The 12,288-nt window shown below is 36.5% G+C and overlaps 1 protein-coding gene across 2 annotated transcripts in view; it reads right to left on the reverse strand.

Annotated features, from left to right (window-relative positions):
- Positions 1–12,288, reverse strand: part of LOC126884510 (NFX1-type zinc finger-containing protein 1-like) — a 415,118-nt gene that overhangs the window by 282,307 nt on the left and 120,523 nt on the right. For both annotated transcript variants that reach the window (XM_050650450.1, XM_050650451.1), the window contains exon 4: positions 909–1,192. In XM_050650450.1, the coding sequence (XP_050506407.1) occupies positions 909–1,192 (284 nt within the window). The remainder of the gene's footprint in view (positions 1–908; positions 1,193–12,288) is intronic.

Consider the following 12,288-nt stretch of genomic DNA (forward strand, 5'->3'; position numbering starts at 1 on the left):
TTGGACAAATATCTTAATCAAGAGAAAGAGAAAACAGAAAATATAAGGGACGGGTTAAAGTACATCTACATTTTTTTAATAGTATGGGTGGAATTCCATCTGGTCCAGAGCCCTTATAAATGTCTAAACTGGCTAATTTTTCAAATATGATTTCAACAGATACATTACAGGAAGTTAGACTTACTGTTTTCTTATACTCTCAATTCTCTATCACTAAATCATCATACTAAATCATCATCATTAATGATGATGCGTAAAGCACAAAAGTGCTTTACGTTTGAACTAATTCTAGATTCAGTTTGACTTATATAAATATCATGACATGACCTGCTTAATTCTTTGCATTAGGTTCTCAAGGAAGAGAAGAGTAGATAATCGTCCCAAAAATTTGTTTGTTTATATATCTTATGAGCAATTTTTTTCCTAAATATTAATGATTTTAGGTCATTAGTCATCCAGCGAGAAAATTTGGGATTTTTTAATCTTATACGCGGTAGGTATTGAACAATTGATACCATACTGCAATATGGAGTAGAACAGTTCTGTGGCTTCGTTAATATCCCTGCAAATACCTAAAACGTTCTCCCAGGAGATACTAGTAAGCTACATAACATGTAATACATCTGGGGCATATAATGTAAGGTAGCAGATGTAATGTAAGGTAAGGAAAAAGATAAATTGGTAGGAAGATATTCATGGCTCGGAAGCCTTCGTCAATGGACTGGCTTATCAGCAGATGAGTTGTTACATGTCGTGCAAGATCGAGAAAAATATCGGCAAATTGTCATGGAAGCTACCCACGCTTAAAATTTGGGCACGGTACTCAAAGAAGAAGAAACATACAAGGTAATTTTATTAGTATAAATTATAAATATTAAAAATTATACTTATTGTTCTTTAAAACTTACCCACATATTCCTTTTCTTAGAGGCATTACAAAATCTTCTCTATATAAGCGATATTGTATATCTAAGTAAGTATTAACATCTGGATAAGGGCCCTCCACAATGTTCTTTCTTAGAAATGGAGAGTTTTCTGTGGTAATTTCTACAGTCGATGGATAAACACTTATTTCTCGAAAATCGTCCGGTGGTTCTTCAAGCTTCGAGTTGACATTTGGATCCTTTTTTATATTTTTCTTTGCCTCTATTTCTTTCTGTCTCTTTTCAACCACTTCCAGTATACTAGCAACCTAAATGTAATTTTAAAAATTGTCATTAATAGACCTCGGGCCAATACTTAAAAAAAATTATTAATTGAGAACTCTTCCTCTGAGACTTTTTTTTATTTAGTTATTCATGTCGAGTCGGACAACTTTTCTATTTCGGAAAATTTTCTGGAGGGGGCGTTTCGTAAATATAGAGGTTTCTAAATTTTGGTGCGTCCGACAACTGGAGTACCCTTAAAAATTTGTCGGACAATGTTACCAGTAAATTGTAAATAGTTTTATCAGACAATCCTGAAAAAAACCCATCATTTATGATTCCATAGTGCGCCCCCTATATGCAACATTGTTTGATAAAAATATTTACAATTAACTTGTAATATTGTCCGACAAATGTTTAAGGGTAAAAAAACCTATATATTTAAGAAACGCCTCCCTCCCGAAAATTTTCGAAATAGAAATGTCTGACTCGGCATGAATAACTGAATAAAAAATGTCTCATGAGGGAGTTGCCGATATTTTAATATCCAAATTAATCATGTAAATTTATAACTTACATATTTACAATAGTACAGTGTAACAACTTACATATTAGCAGTGACGGCTGATCAGAGGAGGCAAGGGAGGCTTAGCCTCTCCCATAAATTTTTTACACATGCTACACTGTTTTGTTTACTTTGCTATTTTGCTTCGCGTTAGTGATATCGGAAAAAGTTATTTGAACAAGTTGTTCCAAATAATGTTCTAACCCCACATACCAAATTTGATCAAAAAACTCGCACTTTTAGTTTTTTCATTATTTGTAGTCAGGATCCTAAAATTGGACGGAAAATCTCACTTGCTAATGCTCCGCGCAGCCCAGGCAGCGTTTGCGGAGACCCGGTCTCCTTAGAGCTGCATTATAGTTTAACGCACACGCTGCCCGGAGATTGGGCAAGGGCGGCTGATCGGCCAGCAGCATCTTCTACAATTTTAGGATCCTGACTACAAATAATGAACTAAAAGTGCGAATTTTGTGATGAAATTTGGTATGTGGGGCTAGAATAATATTTGGAACAACTTGTTCAAATAACTTTTTCCTGTATCTGTAATGCAAAGCAAAATATCGGTAATTTACCGTGTTTTTGGATTCGCAGTAGGCCGCTTTTAGAATTAAAAAAATTCAGTTGAGTATCGTAAAAAATGTGAACCTTCAACCTGTATGGACTGCAAAAGTTCAAATCTGTATTTATTTTGATATGCATATCTACTTATAGAGATAGAATTGTTAACAAATAAACGACACAAACTTTGGTAATACACTTTTACAATTTGACTAACTATTTTTAAAATGATATTGTAACAAGAATTATACTTGGCAACCCTGCCGACCAAGTGACGTAGGTTCTCCCAACGGCTGACAGCTGACATGGCGGAGGCTGACTCCAGGAGTTCCTGTTTAAGCTACGAGCAGTGAGAAGCCATTGAACTATATTATATTAGTAATCTAGTTTTAATAATGTAGTTTTCTGTTTCTTTCGGTGATTATACCGCTCACAGTAAAGTTTTTGCCTATTATTATTCAACCCCGATGTGTAAGGTGCTTCCCTTTATTTACAGTTGAAGTTTCAGTACGAGCAAAACCCCTATATATCTTGACTCTCACACCCTAAATCCCTTCATTCCCTTATATTGGCGTCCCAACTTAGTGGCCAGGAATTATAGACATTGTTTCGTAAGTGTTAAAGTGCTTTTAATACCCGAATTTTGCTGTAAGTACTATTTTAAAATCATTAACCCTACTTTTTCATAGCGTGGCATGCATTTTGCGCGGTTTTCATGTTTCACCGGTATATCGATTTTGCATTCACGATCTGAGTACGGGGAATCGATTTCGTATTTCGATTATTCGAACTGATGTTCGCTTGCTTATCGTTCTGCGCGGTGTTGCATATGTCGAACACTGTTTCGTAGCTCTTCAAACTTTTTCAACATTTTATTGCCAAATTTAAAATTTTACCGAATTTGCTCGGATTTTAAATTAAAATATAATTGTATAACTTTTTCAATAAAATAACTTTATTGCATATAATTGTATAACTTTTCAATAAAATAACTTAATTGCATATAATTATATAACTTTTCAATAAAATGACTATTGCATATAATTGTATAACTTTTTTCAATAAAATAACTTTATTGCATGTAATTATATTACGATTTCTCAATAAAATAACTTTTATTGCATATACATATAACTATTTAATTTTTACAATAAAATCACTTTTATTACGTATGTCTGTTACATATTTAGTAATATTTGGTTATCTTAGACGATGAAACTCTACCGGTACTACTGGATCTGTTTAATGAAGTATATAAAACCGGAAAAATCCCTCAGAAATGGTTGGTGTCCACCTTTGTAACAATACCAAAAACAATATACGCCAAAGATTGTTCGGACTACAGGACAATATCACTAATAAGCCATACCCTCAAAATATTTCTAAAGGTGATTCATGGAAGATTATACAGAAAGCTAGAATATGATATGGATGATACCCAATTTGGGTTCCGCAAAGGACTTGGAACAAGAGAGGCATTGTTTGCGTTTAATGTCCTCTCTCAAAGATGCTTAGATATGAACCTGGATATTTACTCCTGTTTCATCGACTTCGAAAAAGCGTTCGACAGGGTCCGACATGAAAAACTAATAGAATTATTGAAAAACAGAGATATAGACAGACGAGATTTACGAATTATCATTAATCTGTATTGGAATCAAAAGGCCAATATAAAGATAGAAGAACAGGAGTCCGAGAATATTGATATAAAGAGAGGAGTAAGACAGGGTTGTGTTCTGTCGCCGCTACTGTTTAACCTGTACAGTGAAGCCATATTTCAGGAAGCGATAGCGGAGCTAAGTGATGGAATTTCTATAAACGGAACAATAGTAAATAACATAAGATTCGCTGATGACACCGTTATAATGGCAGACACCCTGGAATCACTACAAGAATTGCTAAATAGAATTAACGATTATTGCATTCGATACGGACTAAAAATAAACAAGAAAAAAACTAAATTTATGATTGTCTCAAAAGCAGAACATGGAAATGAAAGGTTAATGATAGAGCAAACCCAAATAGAAAAAGTTAAGACATACAAATATCTGGGAACCTGGGTTGATGACAAAAATGACCAAAGCAAAGAAATTAAAGTCCGAATTGAAACTGCAAGGCAAGCATTTATAAAAATGAAGACACTGCTTACAAACAAAGACCTTCAGTTGCCTCTCAGATTGAGGGCTCTAAGATGCTACATATTTTCTATATTGCTATACGGAATGGAAGCTTGGACATTGAAGAGACAACACATAAGAAGAATAGAAGCGTTCGAAATGTGGTGTTACAGAAGAATATTGAAAATTCAGTGGGTTCAAAGGATTACCAATGTTGAAGTGCTACGACGTTTAAATAAGGAGTTAGAAATTATGAAAAGTATAAAAACTAGAAAACTGGAATATTTGGGTCACATTACCAGAGGAGAAAAATATGAGTTGCTGAGAATTATTATGCAAGGAAGGATCCAAGGAAGAAGAGGCATAGGAAGAAGACGCATCTCCTGGCTGAGGAACCTTAGAGAATGGTTTAACTGTAGTTCATTACAACTATTCAGAGCAGCAGCCAACAAAGTGACCATAGCCATTATGATATCCAACCTCCGATAGGAGAGGGAACTTTAAGAAGAAGAAGGTTATCTGCTATACTTTGTAAAATGTCAAAAGGTAATTCAAAAAATGCTACAGCAGGAGAATGTTCTGCTCCCGTTATGGTAACAATGTCACAAGATCAATTTAATTCATTACTTTCGGTACTTGCTAATTCTAACAAACAAGTATCTGAAGATATTCTGGTACAAATCAGAGACCTTAATAGAACTCCTACACATACGTCAGGAGGAAACTTCGTTAAATGTACTGCTCGCTTTGATGGTACTGTTAACGCTGATGTTGAAGCTTTTCTCGACAATGTGATCACTTTTAAGAACTGTTCCCAAATAATTGATGAAAATGCTCTTCGTGGTTTATCCATGCTTCTTAATGGTAGTGCTGCTACATGGTGGCAAGGTGTCAAAAATACCATTCTCACATGGGACGACGCTGTACAAGCCTTGAGAGATGCCTATTCGAGAAAACTTCCTCCTCATTTAATATTTCGAGAATTATTCTCGCGTGAACAAAATTCTAAGGAACCTACCGAACTATTTGTTTCTCGTATTCGAGCTTTGCTCGCACAATTACCTTATACCCTAACCGAAGAGGGAAAAGGTTACCAAGGAATAAATTTCGAGACTTTAGACCATCCTTACAGGAAGGTTTAGTTGATACCGACTCTAATCAACGACAAAAACCTCAATCGAATGAAGAAAAGGATTTTGTCAAACCAAAATTCAGACCGAAGTGTACATTTTGTAAAAATTTTAGTCATACTCAGCCGGAATGCAGAAAACTTAAGCAATCTAATTCTAATGATTCAGTTAGCACCTCTGTACCTCCTAGTCGTCCAAATACGAATCCTAGCACTTCAAATGTACCTTCTCAACGTTCTTCCAGTGTAGTTTGTTACGGTTGCAATACTCCTGGTTATGGTCGCACAAATTGTCCTAACTGTAAACTTTCTGTAAATCCTATTACCACAGAAGCAGCTTCTTCTGTAGAGCTTCTTTTAGCAGAAACTAACAATTTGAATAATCGTCCCCTCTTATCAATAAGTATCTTAGGTTTGAGTGGTTGCGCATATTTGATACTGGAGCTAAATGTACTATAGCTGGAATTAGACTTTACAATCATTTTTTAAACAAAGGTCTACACTATATTTCCAAGGAAATGAGTTTAGTGCTTGCTGACGGTATAAGCCGCACGGTAGCAGCTCATACTTGCTGATATGCTTTGCTCAAATGCTGATATTATTATTAATATCTCTCAAATGAAATTCTCATTTGCTGATTCTCCTGATATTCAACATAAACTATTACGGGAACCTAACTCCTGCAATGCTTCAATTAATCTTCTTGAACTTACTTTACGACAGGACGAAGCTTCACAGTTAAATACTTCTGAGCGTAGTACCTTACAGTGCTTGATAAATCAGTACGGTGACGTTTTTATGGAACATAATGAACCTTCACCATTTGCTGAGCATTGTATTAATTTAACCAGTGATATTCCAATCGCTGTGCCCCCTTATAGGACAACACCTCAGAAAGCAGAAATACTCAAAAATGAAATCCATCATTTATTGGAAATGGAAATCATTGATGAAAGCGACTCAGCTTATGCTGCACCAACTGTATTCGTTCCTAAAAAAGACGGTACCTTTCGCATGTGCGTTGATTACAGATTACGTGCCTCAACGAAATAACTGTGCCAGATAGATATCCTCTACCGAGGATGGACGATCTGTTGCATGCCACCACACAGACACTATTTATGACAACACTAGATCTGAAAAGCGGCTACCATGAAATAAGTGTTCGTCCATCAGATCGAGATAAAACTTCTTTTATTACCCCTTTTGGTATTTTTAGATTTAAATCGTTGCCTTTTGGTCTACGAAACGCGCCTGCTACTTTTCAAAGGCTTATTGACCGTTTTCGTAGCGGATTACCAAGTATTACTATTTTGGCATATTTAGATGATATTATTATTTTATCTAGCTCATTTGAAAATCATATCAATGATCTAGCTAGTGTGTTACAAAGATTACAAGTATTCAAACTGTGTGTAAATAGAGCAAAATGTACTTTTGTGCGCTCTTCAGTGAAGTATTTAGGGCACCTTCTTACGCCCAATGGGATCGCTCCCGATCCAGGGAAGATAGCAGCAATTGCTGAAATGCCTATTCCACGCAATGCTAAACATGTTTTGTCATTTTTGCAAACTTGTAGTTGGTTTCTACGTTTTGTGCCAAACTTCGCAGGTATATCCAAACCTCTTTCGGATCTAACTAAGAAGAATGTAGCATTTGTTTGGGGACCGACACAAAACCAGGCCTATGAAACTCTTAAGAGATTGCTTACGCAAGCTCCCATTCTGCAGCAAGCAACTTTTACAGATACTTTTGTAATTAAAACAGACGCAAGTTCATATGCACTTGGCGCATGTCTCCTCCAGGGGGGGGGGGAGAAAATGAAAAGCCGATAGAGTATGCAAGTCGCTTACTCACAGCGGCTGAACGTTACTATAGTACGACAGAGCGAGAAGCTTTAGCTATAGTATATGAAATTAATAAATTCCGGGGTTACATGGAAAGTTCGCCGATTATTGTCAAAACAGATCATCAACCGCTAAAATGGTTGATGTCACTAAAATTTCCTACTGGCCGACTTGCTAGATGGGCATTAGAAGTGCAAAGTTACGACTTACGAATCGAATATGTTCCTGGACGGACGAATCTAATCGCCGATATGTTATCAAGGCCTATCTGTGGTCCAGACACGAAAGATATTTGTGACCTCTGTACTATCGCAATGGATGTACCAACGATAAGCAATAAAAAACTTAGAGAGGAACAGCTGACTGATTCACAGCTTAAAATAATTATTGATTGCCTTGAGTCTGAAGAACCTGAATTAGTAGACATCAACCGATATACTGATCGCGGATATGTCATGAATCAAGGAGTCTTGTGTCGGTATAATCAGGACCTTAAATGTGAGGATGCTCAGTTAGTAGTGCCTCAAAATAAAGTAGTTGAGGTTTTGAAAGAGTGCCATGACATGTCCATTGCAGGACATTATGGTGTTGAAAAGACAATCCAAAGAATTGCTCTCCGTTATTACTGGCCTACCATTAGGCGAGATGTTGTAAAGCATATAAAGAAATGCATCGACTGCCAAAGGAATAAACCTTTGAATCTAAAACCAGCAGGTCTAATTCAAACACCTGTGTTGGCACAACGCTTTGAATGCGTTGCACTTGATTTAGTGGGTCCACTACCTGTGACTGAAAAGGGAAACAGATGGATTTTTGCAGTGGAAGATACTTCCACGAAATGGATAGAAATATTTCCGTTAAAACAAGCTACTGCGGAGGAGTGCACAAAGGTACTAATAAGTGAAATATGTTTACGATACGGCACCCCTCGTAGAATAATAAGTGACAACGGACCCCAATTCGTTAGTAAAATAATGCAGCAGTTTACATACTGCCTAGGTATTCAGCAATCGCTCATTCCTGTTTATCACCCTGCCTCAAATCCGGAGGAACGTAAAAATCGAGATCTTAAAATTCAGATTTCCATTTTAGTTCCATTTTAGTTTGCTATGGCAGTGAAGTCTGGGTGCTGAAAGAAACATCCAAAAACAAACTCGACACATTCGAAAGGAAAGTACTTAGGAGAATACTAGGTCCTGTGAGGGAAAACGGAATCTTCAGAAGTCGATACAACAACGAGCTTTATCAACTTTATAAAGAAACGCCCCTGTCAGACTTCATTAGATTACAAAGATTGCAATGGGCCGGATATGTGATAAGAATGGGAGAGGATAGGCTACCAAAACGAGCACTGAATGCTAGAATGCAAGGAAAGATACAGGTTGGGAAGCCACGAAAGCGCTGGGAAGACACAGTAAACAGCGACGCACAAGCCCTTTTAGGAGTCCGTGTATGGAGAAGAGCAGCCACAGACAGGCAAGGGTGGAGGCAAAAAATAAAGGAGGCCAAGGCTCAATTTGGGCTGTAGTGCCGTAGAAGAAGAAGAAGAATTTTAGTTCAAAAAGACCATACTAAATGGGGATGAAGTGCTACCCAGTATACGTTTTTCTATGAATACCGTACCAAATTTAGCTACCGGTTATTCCCCGGCCTACTTGAACTTTGCGCGTGAGCTACGTACGCCCACAGATGTGCATAAAGACTTACGAGCTATTATCGCGAGTGAAACGGTTATTCCCGAGATAACACCTTACTTGCGCAGGCATACTGACATTTTATTAAGTGCGCGAGAAAATAATGAGTTACGCCAAGACTCTTCGAAATTGTATGCAGATAAACATTTTCGCGAAACCGTTGTGTTTAACAAGGGACAGAAAGTTCTAGTAAAGACTCACATCATTAGTAAAAGTGATGCAGGACTATCTTCTAAATTTGCGCCGCGACGCGATGGCCCATACCTTATCCTTAACCAACTTTCTCCCACCTCGTACGAGTTATCAACTCTAACGCACCCAGATGTATCGATCGGAAAATACCACGTGTCTGCTCTCCATGCTTTTGTGGAAGATGATTCCGATTCGCCTGTAACTCCTCTACATGAGTTGCGTAGTAGAGGTCGACCTTCAACCACGTTGCAGAAAGATGTCGCAGCCAAAAGCAGAGGGGCTATCCCTAAACGACATCCTAAGACCACTCAGCAATCTACAGGTTCTGGTGTACCTGTAACCCCAACCAGCGACTCCAGTAGTACCTCGTTGCCTACGCAGAGTGATTGTTCCATACAGAGACCCAGACGTTCCAAGCGTCCTAAGCGCTATCAAGATGCTCATGTATGATGCCCGAGGTCTGTTCCAAGCCCTCGCTAATAACCAGTTATTCCGTTTTGTATCAGCCATACTCTACGTCTGATCCAAAGGGGGAGGATGTAACAAGAATTATACTTGGCAACCCTGCCGACTAAGTGACGTAGGTTCTCCCAACGGCTGACAGCTGACATGGCGGAGGCTGACTCCAGGAGTTCCTGTTTAAGCTCCGAGCAGTGAGGAGCCATTGAACTATATTATATTAGTAATCTAGTTTTAATAATGTAGTTTTCTGTTTCTTTCGGTGATTATACCGCTCACAGTAAAGTTTGTGCCTATTATTATTTAACCCCGATGTGAAAGGTGCTTCCCTTTATTTACAGTTGAAGTTCCAGTACGAGCAAAACCCCTATATATCCTGACTCTCACACCCTAAACCCCTTCATCCCCTTATAATATGATATTATGAATTATGATATTATAAAATGTAAATAAAAAATAGTAAAAAAATGGGGACTTAAATTAGGTTTTTTTGGCGGATTTTTTTGCTAGTGCAAATTTGTCTAGATATTTTACAGTTAGGTATAGCCTCCCTATGGTAAAAATCACGACCGCCACTGCATATTAGTAAGTACATACAGTTAAAATTATTAGACAATAAAATATAAACTATTAAGCAAGAGAAAATAAACTTTTTTCTACTGTTAACGAAAAAAGCAAGTTCATTAAGGGACCCGAATTAACAATTATTGTGCACATCATTTTTTAAACGCTATGTATTTGGTTAAAAAATCTTATTTTTGTTGGTAAAAAATATGTCAATTTGTCTGCACTAAAGTACGCTTCTGTTGATATCCGAGAGGACCTGGTATTCACACAATGCTGCCAAACTGAATTTTGATATTCTCAACTTTAAAACAGATTTATACTTCTACTACTTGTCGTTTTATAACGTTCTCTGCCGTTTTCCGACTTCCAATCACCACTTCGTCCGGTTGTTCCATAGGTCGTCCCCAGACAACCAAGAGACGTCAATAACGTCGAGGAAACGTCAGTTTTTGGTTGAATATACACACGTGGTTGAACATTACGTCATACCGACGTCTTTTGTAAGTGATTTTAAATACGTAAAATTAATGACGTTAAAATACGTTTAAAAGACGTTTTCATTTCAGACAGCCGAAATCTGGCGGCTGACGTCACGATATTGGGAAAAGCTTAAACAAAGGTTATAGGTTATGTTTGTATCGTCGTTTCATTTCATTGTTTGATGTATTTTGGATTCATTTGGATTTTGTTGGCTGTTTTTTTTGTGTATTTTTTAAAACTTTTGTTTGTCATTTGTGAATTTTATAAATTTACCACAATGCAAAGTGATTATTTAAGGAAATTATTATTGGGAACTCCAAATGTTGGAGAAAAAGGTAGGCGAAACAATTTTTATTTACTGTTCATTTTTCCCTGATATTTATCAATAATGATGAATTTTGCAAGCAATAACATTATTTTTTTTAGATATTCATTGAAGCTGAAAATAATTGGAGATTTAGATCCATATACAATTCAGTCATCAGAAAGCATTCAAAAGCCTTCAGGCACATAAAAGCCTTCACAACTGGATTTGTTTTGAAAGTTGGAGTAGAAATTGTTAATGATTTCTATATTATTGTTGGAAAGGTATCCCTTTATTTTATTTATTCACCATTAAGAAATATATGGATAACAGTATTAGTGTCTTTTGGATAAATTGGTTTTAAATATTAGATTAATTTACGTTTATATATCTGTATGAAACCAGACATAGTGTCTTCCTAATTTGTAAACTATGTAAAAATATGTAAGTCTCCAGTTTGTCATACCACACGACTGACCTCACTGTTCAGAAAGTGATATTTTCAAGAAAAAGTTGGTGGTAAATAATATTAAATACTCATTAAACAATATAAATACAAATGTTAGTGATATGTGTACCTATCTATAAAATATTCCATTTTAGCATCCTATCTTTTAAAATGGGAGATAAGTAGTATTCGCATTAGTCATATTTAGAGAAACAGTTTTTTGTGTCTCCTGTAAAATTTGGATAAATGGAGTTACGCAGTTTACAGATTAGGTCGACGACATGTAATTGCTATGATAGAAAAGAGAATAATAAACAGCCATGATTCTTTGTTCTAAAATTATATTATATGAATGTCTGATTTTAAAATATTCCCAATCATTGTAAAGAACGCAAATACTCTAATAAAAATAAATTTCTGTAGTTGAAGCATTCCCACAAAGATAAAATATTTTTTTTAGGTGAAGCATTCCCAAAAAGCTAATGCTAAACCACTAGATGCTTGGGTGATAGCCAGTTCCAATGGCATAGCAAATGCACATTGTATGTGTCTGGCCGATAATAGTGAAGTTTTCAGCCATATTGCAGCAATCTTATTTGCAGCTGAGTATGCCCACAGCAAGACAGAAGAAAAAGAGCCAATGCATGTACAGATGTTACAGCTATGTACATTCTCTAATGAAAAACTAAGGAGTTTTGAAACTGTTCAGTCGGAGTGCTTCTTGTGCTCTCTAAACGAACTGAAATATAAGACGGCTTTGGCTTCAACTTGCAGCGATATGAA

Source organism: Diabrotica virgifera, chromosome 5 (assembly GCF_917563875.1).
Source record: "Diabrotica virgifera virgifera chromosome 5, PGI_DIABVI_V3a".
In the NCBI taxonomy this organism is placed as follows: domain Eukaryota; kingdom Metazoa; phylum Arthropoda; class Insecta; order Coleoptera; family Chrysomelidae; genus Diabrotica; species Diabrotica virgifera.